This window comes from Octopus bimaculoides, chromosome 5 (genome assembly GCF_046866305.1).
Source record: "Octopus bimaculoides isolate indiv1 chromosome 5, ASM4686630v1, whole genome shotgun sequence".
Classification (NCBI taxonomy): Eukaryota; Metazoa; Mollusca; class Cephalopoda; order Octopoda; family Octopodidae; genus Octopus; species Octopus bimaculoides.
Genome location: NC_142932.1, coordinates 89500590 through 89521998, shown reverse-complemented (window position 1 = coordinate 89521998; position 21409 = coordinate 89500590). Strand labels below are relative to the sequence as shown.

Here is a 21409-nt window from a genome sequence, read left to right as displayed (position 1 = left end):
TTTGGTTGGCTCAACACCATAGTAGAAGACACTTGCCCTAAGTGCCATGCAGTGGAACTAAATCTAGAACCATGTGGTTGGAAAGCAAACTTCTTAGCACACAGCTATGCCTCTCTCTCTCTCTCTCACACACACACACACACACACACACACACACACACATACACAATTATATAAGCTGAAAGTTTCATTATGCTTTTATCTGTATGTTTTCTCAGTGTAAAGCAATATTCGTTTAAGAATACTAATTAACTGCTTACCATTCATCATTTGGACATTAACTTGCTTAGTAGACTAATACGAGTTAACTGCTTACCATTCTTTTTAACTTTTGGAATAGTCTAATTCTCATTTTGAAAGATTTCAATCTTCCTTCAGTATACTTACTGCTCTACACAATATTTGACTGCTTTAAAAATGATTAAGTTTGAAATAATCTAATAAGAAGCATCTATGTGGTTGCTTGAGCTGCAAAAAATAGCAGCTAAATCTACAGTAAATTTTATCCTAATATCTTAAAAAAGAAAGGACACATTAAACAATGTAGTCTGATATATACAAAAAGATGGAATAGTCAAAGCTGGAATGCTTTTAATCATGGGTATGCTCAATAACAGCCAACTTGAGACTAAACAAAAAAAGTTTAAAATATTTAAAGCATATAATTTTATTTTTTAATTAAATTTATTTTGGAGAAATGAAAATTGTATTGTGCTATTTATGAGGTGTAATGGATATAAGTTTCGGGCAGAATATTGCTCACATGGTCATAGGCTCAGTTCATACTATTGTTATTGTATTGTGTTGCTAAGCAAAGGTATCTAACTCTGCTTCTCCAGGAAATTACTAGAGTTTGTAGAAACAATGATTGTCTGTGTTGAAAAAACAAGGAAGAAGAAGAAAAAAAAAATCAGTATTTAAAATTAGTAAAAATTTGGCAAAGAGAGCTGAGGTCTGATGGTGCAGGCAGAACCTTTCATCAAATGCAAGCCCTGACTGTAAATTCAGAACTTGTCTATATCTGCTCCAGTTTATCTAATAATTAGTGACAAAAGAATAAAGGGAAAAAAAAAATTAACTTGAATGATTAATAGTAAGAAGTTAAGTGCCATTAGTAGGGTTCAACTCCTGCAAATATTCAAACCAGTTCACACTTGGAAACTACTTGAACCATGGGCATCAGCTGCATCAGTACCATGAGTCTCAGTGAGTCTGCAAAGATCATGGGTACTGCATCTTCTCTCTTTTAATTTATAAAAAGACTTGAGATGAAAATTATTGAAGATCTAAAATGTAAATAAATTTCTAATTTATAACAAAACAGTTATTTTCTTTGACTATCTATGTTTTATAATTTCATTTATACCTGTATTTATTTAGCACATTTCAAGCCTAATTATTTTGCTAAATTATCAAATATTTACATTTAATCATTATCAGTAATCTATCTAGCTGAAAAATAGGCACCATTCCTGCTTCCCATATGAGTGGGTTGTTCAACTGATAAGCCCCAATTTTTTTAATACTCCACAGAAATGTTAATTTGAGCACTTATCAACCTATGCATGCCTGAACAAAAACAAAATGGGTTCAATAATGCTGAAAGATAAAAGAACAGACTATAATCACTTACAGAGACATTATAAATTTACACACTACTGAAGTTCATGTTTTATTTTCCAGCCTACAGCTTGTATTATACAAACATACAAAAGTGCAGTTGTATAATGTTTAAGTATGTCAAAGTGGCAGCTGTTGGACAGAGTATTCAGCCATGACAGTTCTATTCCAAATGTAAATGTCCTCATACACCAAATCTTATTGCAGCTGTTGGTCAATTGATTCTGATCTATGCTTTGCTATACACATTCGGGCATTAACTTGCTTACATTATTTACATTATCTACATTTGACGGATATTCGTCCTCATCTTGTTTGTTGTTGAATATCCGTCAAATGTAGATAATGTAAATAATGTAAATAATTCCTCATCTCTTAAATATAGAACTGTATTAACTTGCTTAGTAGACTAATCTACATCATACCAGTATGGTGGAATAAATGCTTAAATGCTGCAAAACACCCCTTTTTTATGTGGATACTAAATTTCAGATTCATAACAAACCTCTTCACTCCAAGAATTCTTTGATGTATTTTTAACCTGTAGCAGTCTCTACGTAATTCTTATTTATTCTCTCCATATGTACATAGTATTGGAACTGTCATTATTTACTGTTTTTTTCTTTTTCCAGAAAAATATGTAATGATAATTACCTAATGTGCTTATTATTACCACTGTTACTTTTCCAAAGACTTTGGTTCTGGATTCATAGCTAAAACTTCTTTTGAGCCCCGACTCTTCCAGCATTTTAACTGCAGTTAGGCCTTGAGAGTTTTTTTTATTTCCCAAATATAACAGCACAGCTATTATCAACAGTGAAATGATAAATTATAAGGTAAGTAACACTATACGAAAGAACAATAAAATGCAATTTGAAATGACATACTTCTAACCATTGCAAGTTTGTTCTAAGCTGATTGCACAAAATATTATTAAATAATCTTAAAAGATAGTATTTATTTTTATATATTCCCTTCTATCTCTGAATGATGAGCTCTTAAGCTTTCTAATGGTCTTAGTAGTGTAAGGACAAGTTTTCTCATCACACCAGTTAACATCTTTGACCAAAAGAAATTGAACAACTGATGAATTGTTTATAGATGCAGGACAAAGTTTATGTTAATTTTGGATGAAATAAAGCTAAAAAAATTTTTGATTTAGTACATTTCTGAACTATTACACAGTATATATATTTATTGTGCTATTTATGAGGTGTAATGGATATAAGTTACGGGCAGAATATTGATCACTTGGTCATAGGCTCAGTTCATACTATTGTTATTGTACTGTGTTACTGAACAAAGGTATCTAACTCTGCTTCTCCAAGAAATTATTAGAGTTTGTAGAAAAACAAGGAAGAAGAAGAAAAAAAAATCAGTATTTAAAATTAGTAAAAATTTGGCAAAGAGAGCTGAGGTCTGATGGTGCAGTCAGAAGCTTTCATCAAATGTGAGCCCTGACTGTATTTTAATTTATATTTATTTTATTCACAGCACACCTTCGAGCAATTAAAACTATTTTGATGCACTTTGTTACAAGAGCACTAAGATATTTACATATTTTAGGATACAAATATATATATAATTCCAACTAGAGAAATGATTAAGTAGTTATTTCTTTAAACAATAAACAACATTGCTATTTTTCACATCTTAAAAATATAATTTGATTTTTTGTAGCACACCTAAATCTTGTGTTATGTCAGTGTATCACATTGCTCAGTGTGGGAACTACTGCATTAGAAAATATCTAATAAAAAGTAATTTCAATATCTAATAAAAAGTAATTTCAAACTATGTTCTAGTTGAAACGAATCATATAAACAGTTAAGCACTTGAATAAAGTGTAGATGTGATGTTGGCTGCATCAGAAATTGCAACATGCATTGTGCTCACACACAAACAATGTTCTTTTATAATTTTGAATATTAATCCAACAAATTACTTTATGAAAGATCAAATATTAATCTATACAGAATTGATGAATTTATTTGCTTTGCAATACTATTTTGTACATTTCCAAGCGTCTAACACCATTGTTTGGGAAACTATAGGGTTCTGTATGTTTACACTTTGGTAAGAGAATACTTGACCCTATCTACATCGAAGTTAATGAAAATCCAAATAGATTCTAAATCAGGATTCTCTAATTGCTAAACGTGTGTTCTTGCTTGGATCCTTAAATTAATTTACTACAAACAAGTTGTCTTGCTTGTTGCCATTAAAGGTTGATAAAGAAAACTGCGAAGGTGAGTGACCTTGTGATTAGGGTGTTGCATTCACAATCATTAGATTAGGGTTTTGGTTCTGGGACTGAGTGGTGCATTGTATTCTAGAACAAATCATTTCATTTTGCATTGTTTCATCCTCTACAGCTATATGACAGACTAGTGTCCATTCAAGGGCAATGTTGTGATCTCAGTCACTTATATGCTATGGAAACTGGGTAACTGGCCTGAGCAGTCTTAGGGTTCAAAACAGAAGAAAAAAAACTGTAAAGCAAAGCAGGAGGGTAAATACATTGCACCTTTATACATATCTTGCTCTTTACTGTTATTGCACTGCATATTTACTTTAACCACTTTAGCAGAGCACAAGAATCACTTTAATTTAATAGAGAAACTGCCTTAATTAAAATAATGGAAAACTGTAATAAAACTATAAATATTTGTTGTGAGGAAAAGGGAAAACATCAATATTTTGGATATAGGTTTTTTTTTTTTTCAAAATGGTGAGGAGAAATAAGAGTTAAGGAAAAGTATTTACATGTTGCTATCCAATTATTATCATTGTTATTATTATTAAGTCAACAAGCTTAATAATAATAGCACACTGGATGAAATGCTTCGCAGTATTTCGCCCATTGCTACGATCTGAGTTCAAATTCTGCCAAGGTCAACTTTGCCTTTCATCCTTTCAGGGTCAATAAATTAAGTGCCAGTGAAATACTGGGATTGATGAAATCAACTAGTCCACTCCCCCAAAATTTCAGGCCTTGTGCCTTTAGTAGAAAAGATTATTATTATTATTATTATTGAGTGAGAGAGAGAGCAATGCATACCATCAAAATAACACTGAAGGTACAGATATACAAAACCCAACGTATCCAGCATGACTACCAGGCACATGCATCACATGGCGATCTCATATCAAGATAAACAGCACATGGCCTTGCAGGTGGGGCCCAGTTAGAATTTTCTTCATGTCAAGTAGCCCATCCTGCTCAAAATGTCACTATTATTATTATTTGGTTTGACTTAGATTCGGTCTTATTCCTGGTAGGATTTATGTAGGTAGCAGGTTACTACCTGTAACCTTAGGTATCCACAGGTTTTCAGTGGTCTTTCAAGTGCTTAGAACCCTCCTGATAATCCATTATTATCATTATTAAGACAATGAGCTGGCAGAATCATTAGCATGCTGGGCAAAATGATTAGCAGCATTTCATCCACCTTTATATTCTGAATTCAAATACCACCAAGGTTAACTTTGCCTTTCATCTTTTGGGGGCATCAATGAAATAAGTACCAGTTGAAAACTGGGGTTGATGTAATTGACTATCCCCCTCTCTAAAACTTCAGACATTGTGTCTATAATAGAAAAGATTATTATTATAATTATTGAGTGAGAGAGCAGCATATGCCATCAAAATAACACTGGGGTACAAATATATTCTTATTATTATGTGGTGGTGGTGTTTGCATTAGCAGCAGCAGCAGTAGCAGTAGTAGTAGTAAATTTCTGTGTGATTGTAAAATACATGTAGCTTGTCTACTGAGTAACTTTCTGTCAAGTTTAAACAAGACTTAGTAGCAACAAAGGAGATTTCAACAGATGACTTTTCTTAAGCCAAAACATGTCTCTTAAAGACATTCTTTCATGAAAACAGTAAAAGACAATGTATAATAATAGTAGCAGTAGGAGCACCATCAACAACAAGTAGCAAAACAAAGAAGATATTTGGACAATGAAGTAAAGGATAAAACAACTATGAGATTTATATCATTAATTACTTAATTACTATAAAAGAAGAGACATTCATTAATGCCATATATGTTGATTACTTCATATAGAAAACCTTCAATTTCATTTCTGCCCATTGTTTGTAATTCTTTGTTTCTGTTGTTACTTTTCTGATAGTTACAAATTAATGTAATTAATTTAATTATATTGATCAGTTTTTCCCTTCTTTTTATCTATACAGTTCCATTGTCTGGTGGAAGTGCAACTGACAAAGAATGAATGTGATTTTGCTTTAACTTCATCACCTCAAAGACTGAATATACCACAGAAAATATCCAAAGTAGACACAAGGCAGCTAGAGAAGCTCCATGGAGATACTCAACTAAATGTATGAGTACCCACACCAAGAAACTCAACAGTCTTTGAAATGAAGCACTTCATACTTTTAGCTCAAATTCTAAAAGCCAATAAATGTGCCTGTACATGACAACTTGGCCTGCTAGATATAACAGGTTAAAAGACATATAGGTTATTGCAGTTCTAGACATTACATCTGAATAAAGAATGATGGTTGTAGCTGGAACACCTTTGATTAACCTGCGAGAAACAGCAACCAAATTTCTCTCAAATCCTATTCTACCATCTTAGAAAAGATAGATTGAATAATGTAAGTCTACTCAGTCAGGATTGGCATAAAGTTAAACAACAACAGCAAAACTCCTTAAAGCACCAAGAACACTTCTATATGGTCACACAACTTGCTAGAAATAGCCACTCAATCTCTCTCAGACAAACTGACTGTCTTTAAAAAATGCAGTCACATTAAATAATGTAGGTCTAGATACATTATATCTGAATAAATTAAGGGTTAGTCACAGCTAGAACATTTTTGAATCATAGATCTACAGGATCAGGACATAAGGGTTAACATAAGGCTAAAAAACATCTACAACACTAAAATAGAAAAGTGGATTTTATATTAATCCTGTTGTGAAACTCCACAGTCCATTCTCTACTCTGGTTTCTGTAGATCATCCAGAGAATTAAAAAATCTAAACTACTAAATAAATATGCAAGTTATATCAGGTGCTGATATTTTAAATTGTAGAGAACTGTAATATAAATAGCAGAACTATATCCTTGTTTGTCAAACTTAGGGAGGTGAAATATTTATAATTACCACTAAACAGATGTGACCAAATTATAGGTGGAAAATGAAGAACATATGGCTTATTTGGGATTTGTTCAAGGTTATTTTGCTTTTGTTTTCTTTGAATTATTATTTTTTTTTTGCTTCTTTTATACACAACCTCATACATGTCTATACAGACACACATGTATGTAAATATACTCATACATATATATAAACTCACACTTGTGCGTTTTCTATTTTTCTTTATTTTATTTTAGATCATATTCTGTGATTTATTTCTTGCTTTGATATTCATATTTTTCAAATAATACACACACACACACACACACACATATATACATTTCAAATAAAATAAAAAGTTTTGCTATTTTAACTTAATCCCCTGCAAAATACTATGGGTGCTCCCTTCCCTTTATAACTAAGACATTAACAGTAAAAATGATTCTGAAGATTTTTCTTAATATTTTATTTATTTATTATTATTTTTCAAAAAGAATATTCTGAGAGACATTTTTACTGTCTTGATTGTCTAATACACTTTCAGCGTGTGTGTGTGTGTGTGTGTGTGTGCACACGTGCGCGCGCACACACACACACACACGCCTTATTATAACTACAGCTATCATTCAGAATCAAAGATGATTTGGTAGTACATACCACGATTTCACTAATTGTTTTAGGTGGAGCAAACATAGAAACCTTCTTGAGTCTTCCCACCCTCAACTCAACAGAATACCTAGTATGTGAAGCTAGAGGGAGAGAGGACTGCATCAGCACTCAGCCTATGCTCATTTCAGCTAGGTAGAATGAAGCAATGTGAAATGAAGTGCTGCTTGCTCAATCTTAGAATCAAACCTTATGATCATGAGTCTAACATCCTAACCACAATGCCATATGCCTTCATATACAGTACTACAAAAGACCTAGATAAAATAGCTATCGATAGGGTAAATAGAGTACTAATGTATAAGAGGAAATCTTTGAGGATGCTATGATACCTAATATTGAGTGTTTGGTAAGGTGAGTTACATGGAATATAGTCTCCTCATATTCTGCTCAAACAGCAGTGAGTTTGGAACATAACATGGCTTTTGTATTGGTAATTCAATATCTTACCTATTCATTTAACCTTTACAGATATAACTCAAAATTATATTGTTTAACTTACAGGATGATTCTGCTAGGATTAACATATAAATCCTGCTTTTTAGTACCATTTTCTTTGTCTTATACTAAGATCCTAAAGTAATAATAAATGAATATTGCATTTTAATATCTAAGCACAGACAAAACAGTTTAATCATTACAAGAAAGCTTAAGTGTAAGTAAGTTGATAAGCTGATGGACATTATAAAGTACTAGTCTATATGTACACAGAAAAACTATATTGCTCTAGAAAAATAATACCAATGGACAATAATATATCACCTGCTGAGAGAAAATGAGATGGCAGTGGTGGGAACTTGTGGTTATATACAAACAAACAAAGGAAGGTGTGGGAAGAAGTGGTGAAGCCAGATCTGAGAATGTTGGTCCTCACACATGATGTTGCTAGACTGAGAAGAATAGAGAGATACTGCGCTGCAGTCATTTGATACATGTTGACATGTATCAACTGGACGATTGTCTTCATTATAATTATGATCATTATTATTTATTTCATTTATGTCTCCAGTTATTTACTGTATATAAATAAAGATATGTCAGCATCAGATTCACACCTGCTGTCTACACTGTATGGAATAACAAACAAAAGCCAACTGTAGTGCCACACCACAACCTGTTCTACAACTTCCCTATAACTTTGAACAGCTTAAGGTGATTATATTAAAAGGGCAGAAAAAGGAAATTTATTACAAAGAAAATATACACAGCTGGTCAAATTTTATGTCAAAAGATTAAGTAGATTCTTTTATCTTTTTCTTATTTCAGTCCAATGGACAGCGGCCATGTTAGAGCACTGCCTTGAAGGGTTTAGTTGAACAAATTGAGCCCAGTACTTATCTTTTAACCCATAAACTGCGATAGGCCACCTCAGTGGCCAACGCGACAGTGCGACAGGCCACGTTCGTGGCCACGGAAGTAGGGCTTGATCTGACCTAATTTTGATGACGTATAATGTATGCACACGATACCCTTTTACCCCAGAAACAGTGTAGCTAATCACAGAAGGTGTTAAGAAACACTGAGTATTTTTTTTTTTCGAGTGATAGATCGATGTTGATCTTTACCCAAAATAGGCTGAGCAGTTCGTGTTACATACAGCAAAATCCCAACAGTTTATGGGTTAAGCCTGATACTTATTCTATTAGCCTCTTTTGCTAGGGGACATAAACAAACCAATAGTGGGGAGGGAAGAACAAAAACAAAGACACACAAATATCTACATAACAAGCATCCACACAGTTTCCCTCTACCCAAATTCACTCACAAAGAATTGACTGAACCAGAGCTATAATAGAACACTTGTTCAAAGTACTGCTTAGCAGGACTGAACTCAATACCATGTGGTTGCAAAGAAAGCTTCTTGATAATAATAAATAAAAATACATAACAGATAAAAAGTTGTAAAGTTATCAACATTTCAGTTTATATTAATATCTTTCTTCTTGCAACATATCAGTCACTATATTATGTTTTTAGATAAATTTCATTATCAAAGGTTTATACTTTTGTTGTATTACTTAAAGCAAACACAAACTGAGTTTATCAATATTATCAATGAATCAACTGATAAAATGTTTAACATAATAATATGTAATGTCAGTGTGCACACACGACAGAATGTAAGCGCCCTGAGAGAAATGTTGGACATAAGAAGCATCGGATGTGGCATGTAAGAGAGACGTTTGCGCTGGTATGGTCATATACTACAGATGGATGAGGAGAGCCGTGTGAAGAAGTGCCACTCCCAAACAGTTGAAGGAATCCGGGGTAGAGGTAGACCCAGGAAGACATGGGATGAGGCGGTGAAGCATGACCATTGAATGTTGGGCCTCACAGAGGCAATGACGAAAGACCAAGACCTCTGGAAATATGCTGTGACTGTGAAGACCCGGCAAATAAAGTGAGTTCACAGCTGTATCCTACACCAGTTTCGCATAACCAGCCCCAGCCCATTCAAAAGTACCTTGGGTTGTGGGGTGACATGCTGTGCTTGAGGAGACCTATTGAGTCAAGTACATCAACATCAAAATGAAAATCATATGGAAATTGTAGTCGTGATACCTGTTCTGGTAGCACGTAAAAAGCACCATCTGAACGTGGCCGATGCCAGTGTCGCCTTGACTGGCTTCCATGCCAGTGGCATGTAAAAAGCACCAACCGATCGTGGCTGTTGCTAGCCTCCTCTGGCCCCTGTGCCGGTGGCACGTAAAAAGCACCCACTACACTTACGGAGTGGTTGGTGTTAGGAAGGGCATCCAGCTGTAGAAACACTGCCAGATCAGACTGGAGCCTGGTGCAGCCTCCTGGCTTCCCAGACGCCGGTCAAACCGTCCAACCCATGCTAGCATGGAAAATGGACATTAAACGATGACAACGATGATGATGATGATGATAATGATATTTCAATTTGTAATGATATTATTTAGTGGCAAGGGATAGATAGATGGTTCAAATCTTTCATCATCTGACACAAGATTCCTTCCTCCAATTCCCTTTCCCCTCTCAAAGGATCTTTGTGTTGCAAGTTACTGGGTGACCCTGCCAGTGCTGGTGCCACTTAAAAAGCATCCAGTCCACACTGTAAAGTGGTTGGTGTTTGGAAGGGTATCCAGCTATAAAAAACCATGCCAAACTGACCTTGCCTGTGCTGGTGCCATGTAAAAGCACTCAGTCCACTCTGCTGGGTGGTTGGTGTTAGGAAGACCATCCCTCTGTAAAAACCCTGCCAAAACAAACACAGAAGTCTGGAGCAGGCTCCTGCCAACTCCTGTCAAACTGTCCAACCCATGCAGGCATGGAAGGTGGATGTTAAACACTGATGATGATGATGGTAACTTTGATAGGTTTTGGCCAGTGTAGGCCCAGGCCATGTCTAACTTAACAGCACACCTGATGATGATGATGATGATGATGATGAAGCAACACTCATCAGAGAATTTTAATCCAGCCCTGCAAGCTAACAAAACATGTTTCAATTACATAATGCTTCAGCAGCTTGAAACGATCAGCCTATCACATCACTGTACCTATATACAATTAAGTGGACTGGGCTGCTTTAGAGTTAAGTATCTTGGCTACAAACCACAGCAGAGCACAGAAAGCAGTATATAATTTCTTGACCTTCCAGTCAGTAGGTCAATATCTTAGTAACATCATTTTCAATGCACCTCCACCTATCAGTCATCATCATCATCATCATCGTTTAACGTCCGCTTTCCATGCTAGCATGGGTTGGACGATTTGACTGAGGACTGGTGAAACCGGATGGCAACACCAGGCTCCAGTCTGATTTGGCAGAGTTTCTACAGCTGGATGCCCTTCCTAACGCCAACCACTCAGAGAGTGTAGTGGGTGCTTTTACGTGTCACCCGCACGAAAACGGCCACGCTCGAAATGGTGTCTTTTATGTGCCACCCGCACAAGCCAGTCCAGGGGCACTGGCAACGATCTCGCTCGAAAATCCTACAGGAGCCAGTCAGGCGGTACTGGCAACGGCCACGCTCAAAATGGTGCATCTCATGTGCCACCCGCACAAGAACCAGTCCAGGGGCACTGGCAACGATCTTACTTGGCTTGCCGGGTCTTCTCACGCACAGCCCATTTCCAAAGGTCTCGGTCCGTAGTCATCGCCTCGGTGAGGCCCAATGTACGAAGGTCTTGCCTCACCACCTCAGCCCAGGTCTTCCTGGGCCTACCTCTTCCACGGGTTCCCTCAACTGTTAGGGTGTGGCACTTTTTCACGCAGCTATCCTCCTCCATTCTCACCACATGTCCATACCAGCGCAATCGTCTCTCTTGCACGCCACAACTGATGCTTCTAATGTTCAGCTTTTCTCTCAAGATACTTACACTCTGACGGGTATTCACATTGACATTACACATCCAACGGAGCATACTGGCTTCATTCCTTGCGAGCTTACGTATGTCCTCAGCAGTTACAGCCCATGTTTCACTGCCATGTAGCATGGTTGTTCGTACGCATGCGTCATACAGTCTGCCTTTTACTCTGAGTGAGAGTCCCTTTGTCGCCAGCAGGGGTAAGAGCTCTCTAAACTTTGCCCAGGCTATTCTTATTCTAGCAGCTACACTTTCAGCGCACCCACCCCCACTACTAACTTGGTCGCCCAGATAGCGGAAGCTATCGACTACCTCTAGTTTTTCACCCTGGAATGAGATAGAAGTTGTTTCCTGTTTGTTTGCAGTCTTTATTGCACCTGAACATCTGCCACAAACAAAAACTAACTTGCTAGTTAACCTGCCTTTGATGTTGCTGCACCTCTTATGTGTCCATAGCTTGCACCGGGTACATCTTATAGAGTTACTACCTACTCCTTTTCTACATACTGAGCAGGGCCATCTACCTGAAGGGGTTTGTGTTTTATCTACCTTCCTACTTATTAGGATTTTGGTTTTAGCTAGGTTGACTCTAAGGCCCTTCAGTTCTAGACCTTGCTTCCACACCTGAAACTTCTCCTCTAGTTCTGATAGTGACTCCGCAATTAGGGCAAGGTCATCAGCATAGAGGAGCTCCCAGGGGCAACCTGTCTTGAACTCCTCTGTGATTGCCTGGAGGACTATGGTAAATAATAGGGGGCTGAGGACGGAACCTTGGTGGACCCCTACCTCTACCCGGAATTCATTGCTGTACTCATTTCCAACCCTCACCTTACTGGCCGCATCTCTGTACATGGCTCGCACAGCTCTCACTAGCCATTCTTCTATCCCAAGTTTCCTCATTGACCACCAGATAAGGGATCGGGGGACCCTGTCAAAGGCTTTCTCCATGTCAACGAAAGCCAGGTACAGAGGTTTATCCTTGGCTAGGTATTTCTCTTGCAACTGTCTCACTAGAAATAAGGCATCAGTAGTGCTTTTACCTGGCACGAACCCAAACTGCATCTCATCTAAATTGATTCGCTCCCTAATTAGTTGGGCTATGACCCTCTCTGTAACTTTCATAACCTGATCTAACAGCTTGATGCCTCTGTAATTATTTGTATCTAAAGCGTCCCCTTTACCTTTGTAGCAGTTGACTATGATGCTGCTACACCAGTCATAGGGTATGACTCCTTCGTGTATCACCTGGTTCGTAATACGGGTGACTAGGCTATAGCCAACACTGCCAGATATTTTGAGCATCTCTGCAGTGATTCCTGATGGGCCGGGGGCTTTCCCGGTCTTCATACTCTTAATTGCTTTATCTACCCTGGTACTATCAACTCGGATAGCTGGTCCCTCTATTGGGTCGACATAAGGCAGGCTCTCTTTCTCCCATTCATTCTCTTTATTAAGCAATCTATCGTAGTGGCATCTCCAGACCTCTTTCTTTGCATCCTCATTTAATGCAAGCGTACCATCATCCATGCGAACACATTTCTCTCCTACAACATCACTATTCTCTCTCCTACACTGTCTTGCAACCCGAAATACCTCGAGTCTTTGGTCCTCACGGCGCAGAACATTGGCAAATCTTTCCTTATCTGCTTCCCCTCTGGCTAAATAAACCTGTCGCCTAGCCTCCCTTCTGGCACATTGGTACAATTCCCTGCTACCACCGTTCTTCCAGTCCTTCCAAGCTTGTTTCTTTTGTCTAATAGCCCTGTCTACCTCCTTGTTCCACCACCACGTTACTCTGGGTTGGGAGGGGACCTTACACCACCCACAAATCTGGTCGGTGGCTTTCAACAGGTTGTCCCGCAGAAATCTCCAATTGTCTTCCACGTTGTATGATGCTATATCCCCTTCTATTTCGTTAAATGCTTCAAGTAACTTGTCTCTAAGTCTCTGTCCGTTTGCAGGGTCTTTAAGCTTCCACACCCTTCTTCTCCAAGCCTGTCTAATTCTGGGCACCCATTTTGCCTTGATCCCAAAGTCGCTAACTACTAATCTATGTTGTGGGGTACATTCTTCGCCAGGGTAGGTTTTGGCATTTATAAGCCGCCCTCTTTCCCTATTTCTGGCGAGGATGTAGTCGATTTGGCTAGAGTGTCTGCCGGAGCGGTAGGTGACTAGGTGACTGGCAGGTTTCCTGAAGTTGGTATTGCAGACCATAAGATTGGTTGCATCACAGAACTCCAGCAGTCTGGTTCCCTCCTCGTTGCGGGAACCGAAGCCATAGCCTCCATGTATGCCATGGAAGCCCCCAGCACGACGTCCGACATGACCGTTGAAGTCTCCAGCCACAAAGAGAAGGTCCCTGTCACTCGTCGACGAGGTAGTTTGCAAGAGGGTGTCATAGAATTGGTCTTTCAGACCATCTGGTAGCCCAGGTTGAGGTGCATAGGCTGAGATGACAGTAGCTAATCTATGATGAAGCACTAGTCTGATCTTAAGTACTCTGTCACTTACTCTAACGACCTCGATTACCTTATCCACCCATTTCTCCGCTAGAAGTATTCCTACGCCCCCGACCCCGTCAGTGTTCCCTGCCCAGAAAATCTTGTACCTGTGTTCTTTGCCTGTGAGGAACCTTGCAGAACCTCCTCTCCATCTTACTTCCTGGATGCAGCACATATCTACGCATCTCCGTTCAAGCATCTCAACAATTTCACCAGATCTACCTTTCAGCGTGCCGACGTTGAGAGTGCCAATCCTAACAGTATGGGTGTTGGGGGTGTGGGCCTGTAGCCTGGGAAGAGGAAAAGCAGTGTCGTGTACCTGATAGTTAGATGCAACATATTTTTCAGTAGTAGAAGTAACGTGGTTGCTTAGCTTGATGTTTCACTTTGTTGATCTATCTGAAATCAATGATTGGTGTTGTTATAAAAACACCCTACTAAATCAATCAGTCAGGATTTAAGTTTATGGGCTTATCTATGTTTGGCATTAGCTGTGAAGCAGCAGGGGGACAGAGAAATGCTATAAAGGTTAACAAACTAGTTGAAATCAAAATTTTACACACTTTTTTCTTTAACAATAAAAACACTGGGGAATGAGGTAGTGCTGAATGAAGAGAGAGAGCAGGAGAGAGAGAGAGAGGGAGAGAGAGAGAGAGAGCAGGAGAGAGAGAGAGAGGGAGAGAGAGAGAGAGCAGGAGAGAGAGAGAGAGGGAGAGAGAGAGAGAGAGCAGGAGAGAGAGAGCAGGAGAGAGAGAGCAGGAGAGAGAGAGAGCAGGAGAGAGAGAGCAGGAGAGAGAGAGCAGGAGAGAGAGAGCAGGAGAGAGAGAGCAGGAGAGAGAGAGCAGGAGAGAGAGAGCAGGAGAGAGAGAGCAGGAGAGAGAGAGCAGGAGAGAGAGAGCAGGAGAGAGAGAGAGCAGGAGAGAGAGAGAGATAGAGCATGTTAAAAAATAGAGCAACATGGATGTATTAAACAAACAGTTTTAGATTTATAAACATATATGTGATTGGAGTAATAAATTAAAACACAACATAGCAGTGTTGGTATAGACAGGAAGATATACAAGCTGTCTGTTAATGGTAACTCCTTTGATTATTACACAGAGCTGTTAAATCAATCCATGTTCCATTTTGAAAGCTGTTATTTTAATCACAAAAAAAAATAAATAGAAATAAAATATAAAAAATATATATTTTTTAAATTAAAAAGAAAAGATTCTTACTATGCGCTGAAATCTCCAGGTTTTTCAACTGGTGGGTTGTAGGTGTAATTCTGAAAGAGATAAAACAATATTTTAATATTTTAAGACCATTTTACCCTCTGACTGTTTGTTATTATTCAACATTAAACAAAATCATTTTGGGTGCTTTCCCCATAGTCGCTTGACTGACAAGAAATATCAGTCAAATCTCCTTTAAATCAAACCATACCATCTTAAAAACAAAAAAGATGGAGGTTTTAGATAATGGATAGTCGTAATGGAGGTACCTTTAATCATAAGTCCGCTTGATCACAGATGACCTAGGGCCAAACAATAGTGCTATCATCACAACCACCATTTACACCATCACTACCAACAAAACCACAACCACCAACGATAGTAATAACCACCAGCACAAGCCAATGAGTTAGCCCTTAAGTGGTCACCTGACTTGCCAAAAATAACAGCCAAATCTTCCTATCCAGCTTTAAAAAGAACACATTGGATAATGTAATCCTAGATACACTGTCTGAATAGAAAATGGGATGGTCATGACAGGCACACCTTTGATCAAAGATCTGCTAGATCAGAGCTGACATTATGGTTGGATAATAACAAGTTCATTAAAATCTAATCATTCATTTTCATGTCTGTTTTATTTTCTTCATGCTAGCATGGGTTAGATGATTATATTACTGTGGCATTGTTTTACAATCAGGTGTTCTTCTTGTTGCTGATCCATACATGTCTCTCAAGGGATATTTTATTCCACATGTCTTTGAAAGCACAATGCCAGTGTACAATCCATTGGCATGAGAAATAACATCACTAACTTTAGCTAAGCAATCTTTAAAAAAGAGCAAAGGTGTGTGTATTTGTATATCACTAAACCATGCTTTCATAACTATATCTGAGCAGACTTTAGGGATTCACATAGCTATGACAGTCAGGCAAGAACAGAAATATGTGTGTGTGAATATGCTTATGAACCATTTAGCATTCAAACTGGCCATATCCAGCCCAAATATTCTATGTGCTTTCTGTTAAAACTGACCATATCCAGCCCAAATATTGTACGTGCTTTCTATTCAAACTGGCCATATCTGGCCTCTCACACCTACCCTGCAATGTCATTCTAAAAATAAACAATCACATAGTCAAAATTTCAAAACTGCAACATAAATGCATAATAAATTCAAAACAACACGAATAGATAAGCATTATATTTAACAGAATAATCTGAATGCTAAAGGGTTAAAGAGCCATTACTTAAACTTTTGAGCTGACAAGATGCATCAGATGGCATTTGAAGAAAATAAAGTCATCTGATGAACGACTGGGTTGCACATCACTGCAAAGATCTCTAACCAATAAACAAACAAAAGAAATATACCAACTTTACTTCATGTAATGTATTGGCTGTTAGTTAACTTGTGAGTATAAAATCACATGCACAAAATGTGTGTGTGTGTGTGTGTGTATGTGTGTGTGTGTATGTGTGTGTGTGTGTGTGTGTGTGTGTGTGTGTGTAGAGGGGGATACTCTTGTTTACTTATCTTGACCAATATTTTTATGTCTCATTTTAACAATACTTTAGACTTTTTCTTCTACATTGATAAAGATATTTATATCCATTATCTCACCTAGAAAGACATTAAATGTCCATTTTTGAATAATTAAACACATACATTCATGTACTGGAGTTTGTTCTCTTATCTTCAGTAATTTTGTATGCAAAGACAACTTTACATTCAGAAAATGTTCGTGCCAATGAGCTATGTTTTAGGGCTGACATAGAATGTAAGCTGTATTGTTACTTACAAAGTGCCTACTTAAATTTGATACAATCAAGAATATTTCACATGTCCTTTTTAAAAGATATTTCCATTATCAGTATTGCATTTTTCTTTAAAAAATATTTTTTATTATGGCTTAAAGTAAGAATAGAAATACCCATGAAATTTTTCATGGTCTCCAAGACTTGTGAGAGGTAAGGAATAGGTTATCCTCAGACAGGAGAGAGGGCTCAAATTCTTGCAAATTAGTGGACTCCACTGAAGGTATCCAGGAACCAACCGGTGATGCTAAACAAGGTAACAGGCTAAGTTTATCATGCCTTATGTGACAGTACATTGTTTACAAGTTAACAAATTTATGAATTATTTCTCATGCTGAAAGAGCTTGGAGCATAACTCTTGAAGGCATGAATCTCTTCACTTCCAATTGTTTATCCCAATACAAATCAGAATATGCTAATAATAAATGATGAGGGTGGAGTGGCATAAGTGGTAGATTGCCAGAGTAAATACTATTATGTGTGTTTTATCCATTCAAAGGAAAACAAAATAGTCAGTTCAACCAATGCATTAGTCAGTTCAACCAATTAAATACCACCCTTAAAAGCCTTAACTAATGTGAGAAATAATTGTTATTGGATCTCAGAACTGAGATGAAATAGATGAAGGCAAATGTAGAGCTATCCAAATACATCAGCATAGGAAAATGGAGGATCAAATAAAGATGATGAAGAACATAAGAATAATGATGGTGTTGTTGATAGTGATATGGTGGCTTGACTTTAAAAGTTTTTATTCTTTTTCCTTTATTTTTAACATCAAATTGCATTTGCAAATTTGCTTCAGTTCTAATTTTAAAAATTCATATATACTGCTATTGCCTTTGGCAGTCTCATTAGAAATATAATAAATATAAAAGCTACCCAACCCAATGCAATCTACCTCGCAAGTTATTTCAGAGAAGTTATTGGAAGAAATAAATCCATATATTTACTAAGGATTAAAAATCTGAAATAAGGTCTTTTTCAAAAGTATCTTCAATAATGTGCATTGGCATGCTGGGATATAGTCAATGCAGTATCTCAATATGAATCAATATTTACAGATGCAAATTTAGAATGTTTCTGGGATATATAGGCCAACAAGATTGCAAATGACCCTATGTTGATTTCAAATGCAGCTGTTGGGAGATTTTTTTTTTTTAACACAAGCAGAAACTTTATTGAAAAGCAAACTTTTCCTAATCTATAGTGGAAGGTAATCTTAAACAATGATACTTTAACTATAATTCTTCCTTCAGAAATACAGGAAAGAGCATACAATGCAACTATCCAATTATATCTGGCACTTTTAAGTAAATGCTAGCAGTATCAATATCAGATGGAAGATTCTTGAGTGATATGCACCACACAGAAACAGGGCAAAATGCTGCAAGTTATGTATAGCTGAGAAAAATTTCACATTGTGAAACCTTAAATCTGCAAACTATTCAATATTGATCAGAAATATTAATTAACTGCTGCTGTTTCAAAAAGTATCTCTTGAAACATAGGAAGATTATACTAGCACCTGAATAATTAGATTGACACCTAAATTTTTACTAGGAATAATCTTACATTTCCCTCTTCATATTAAACTTTTTGACAAATATTCCTGATATTACTAACATTTAAACAACACACTTTATAACCCTGCCAACTATTTATCCTTCTACATTAACTTCTATGTAGTAATAAATTCAATACCTAAATAAACGATCATTTTAATAATCAGTCGGATTTTTTTATCTGATAATTGTTTAGCATTAACAAAGTATGAATCTTGAAGTTACAATGTATTATCATTATATAATATGATGGTGGAACTGAATTATCTGTTGCAGAATTAAACATGTAAGTGGCTGACTATTCCACAGGTACATGTATCCTTACCAGAAACAATGAAACTTTCAATTCCCCTCTTCAATTTCAGCCACTCCAGATCTCATTATATATGATAATATATTCTGTTACATTACATTTTCAACTCTAACTTTTTATATTTCTTTCCAAATAGCTTTTTATGCACTTTCCTTCTCTCTCCATCTCCAAATATTTTTATACATTTTCACCTTACATAATAAGTCTTCCAAGAATATATTTCTAACAATGAAAGTTAAAAATAACTCATCCGAACAATATTAACAAGTAATGGACTATGCCACTTTAAACTTTTTAGCCTAGGATGTGATACTGGAAACTCCACATACTAAAATATCAGTGACATGTCAATTATATTTTAATGATCAGCTGGATTTCTTTTTATCTGATAACTGTTTAGCATTAACGAAGTATGAAACTTGAAGTTATAATGCATTATCATGATATATATGATGGTGGAAGTGAATTATCTGTTCCTGAATTAAACATGTAAGTGGCTGAATATTCCACAAGCACATGTACCCTTACTATAATTCTAGGCACTGTGTGCAATAAGTATGACACTGTATACAACAAGGCTATATCTTTTGAATTATGAGTACATTTCACCGGATGAGCTTCTATACCAGTTCCATCTGTCTAATTACCACTCCCAAAGTATGAATTGAACTAAGACTACAAGAAATGATATTTGCCCAAGATGCCATGGTGGGAATGAGCCAAGATCTCATGGCTGCAAAGTGAAAAATTCTTAATCATCCAGCTGTACTGCACTTACATTATATTATATATGATAAACTACCACTGTCTCCATTTATGTATTTAGACAGAAGATTTTGTAAATGTTACTGGATCATATAATGTCAACAATTTAGTTTTAAAAATATAAAACACATTTGAGTTATTAAATAAAATATATCTATATATATCTATATATATATATATATATATATATATGTCTTTTATAGAGACCACTTTTTTATCACTTTGATGAAAAGCCATTTCGAGAACAATAACTGCCTGATAACATTAGTTAAGGAATATAATATCTGGCCCTTTGATTCTAATAAATAGATAAATAATATTAATTTCCTTTAAATAAAGCTTGTGACTCGCTAATTATGATAACAATAACTATTTGATATTATCCATGATCATGACAAGTAGCTTCTTCTGTCTAAATACATATATATCAATGCCATTAACCACATCCACCAAACTTAAACAGGTATCTCCACTCCTAACACAAACACGATTCTACCACCACCACCATTATCATCATAACCATGCCCTACCATGTCTCCATAGCCAGCAGCACTTTTTTTAAAATCTCCATAGAGATTGTGGTTGTATTGCAATTTATATGAAAAGTTTGATAACATTCAGGTATTTGATTCTCATAAGCAGATAATTATTAATTTATTTTAAATATGGAGTTTTGGACCCATTAATTTTGGTAGCAATAACCAGTTGATAATCTTATCCACGATGATGATGATGATTATAATAAGCAGCTTTCACTGCATTATGTATGCATATATTATATATCACATGTATTTTGTGTGTATGTGCATGTTTGTTTACAAACACAGATAATAGATAGATAGCTGATTGATAATATTATCCATAATTATAATAAACAACTTCCACTGTATGTTATATATGCATAAATTGCTTGTGCGTGTGTGCATGCGTGCATGCATGCAACAATAATATAAGCTTTGAGACTAGGGGAAAAACATGTCCAAATATTTCATAGTATAACAACAAATTCAGCAAAATATTTGTTATTTGAATAAAACGTAAGAAAATGAATGCGCTTGCTTTATTATTTTTTTTTTTGAAAATGTCAATATGACATTAGAAAGAAATGAATTCACATCATTTAACAAAGACACTTGTAATAATATATACAATGAAGTTTCCCTAAGCATTGCCTTGATACACGAGGAACTTCATCCAATTACATTCTATCGCAAGTATCGAAGAGCTTCTCCTCCCCTTTTCATTTCTCTATGAATTTAATATTAAAAATACAGTGCAGAAAAAAAAGAAACTTTTAAAAATGAGTTCTTCCTTACCTAATATTCAATAATAAATCCAAGAGAGACCATAATATAAAGCATGCAGGCAAATAGTAAGTTTGTGGTGCGTGTGTATGTGTGTGCATATATATATGATGAAGTACAAAGAGGGAGAACCAATTATTGACTCCCAAAGGATGAGTTTTCTTTGTTTTCACTCAGGTATCAGT

At 36.3% G+C, this 21409-nt stretch overlaps 1 protein-coding gene and 1 long non-coding RNA gene across 50 annotated transcripts in view; one reads left to right on the top strand and one right to left on the bottom strand.

The window, feature by feature from the left end:
* LOC106869124 (sorbin and SH3 domain-containing protein 1) overlaps window positions 1–21409 on the bottom strand; it is a 487488-nt gene that overhangs the window by 167088 nt on the left and 298991 nt on the right. For all 48 annotated transcript variants that reach the window (XM_089352588.1, XM_089352590.1, XM_089352584.1 and 45 more), the window contains one exon: window positions 15462–15511. In XM_089352588.1, coding sequence (XP_089208714.1) covers window positions 15462–15511 — 50 coding nt within the window. The remainder of the gene's footprint in view (window positions 1–15461; window positions 15512–21409) is intronic.
* On the top strand, window positions 2253–7182 carry LOC106869126 (uncharacterized). 2 transcript variants are annotated; one of them, XR_008264256.2, is made up of 3 exons: window positions 2253–2456; window positions 3996–4132; window positions 5825–7182. It is a non-coding gene; the product is annotated as an uncharacterized LOC106869126 (long non-coding RNA). The 2 variants fall into 2 exon arrangements; XR_016241945.1 differs by lacking the exon at window positions 3996–4132 and having other exon boundaries at window positions 5825–6955.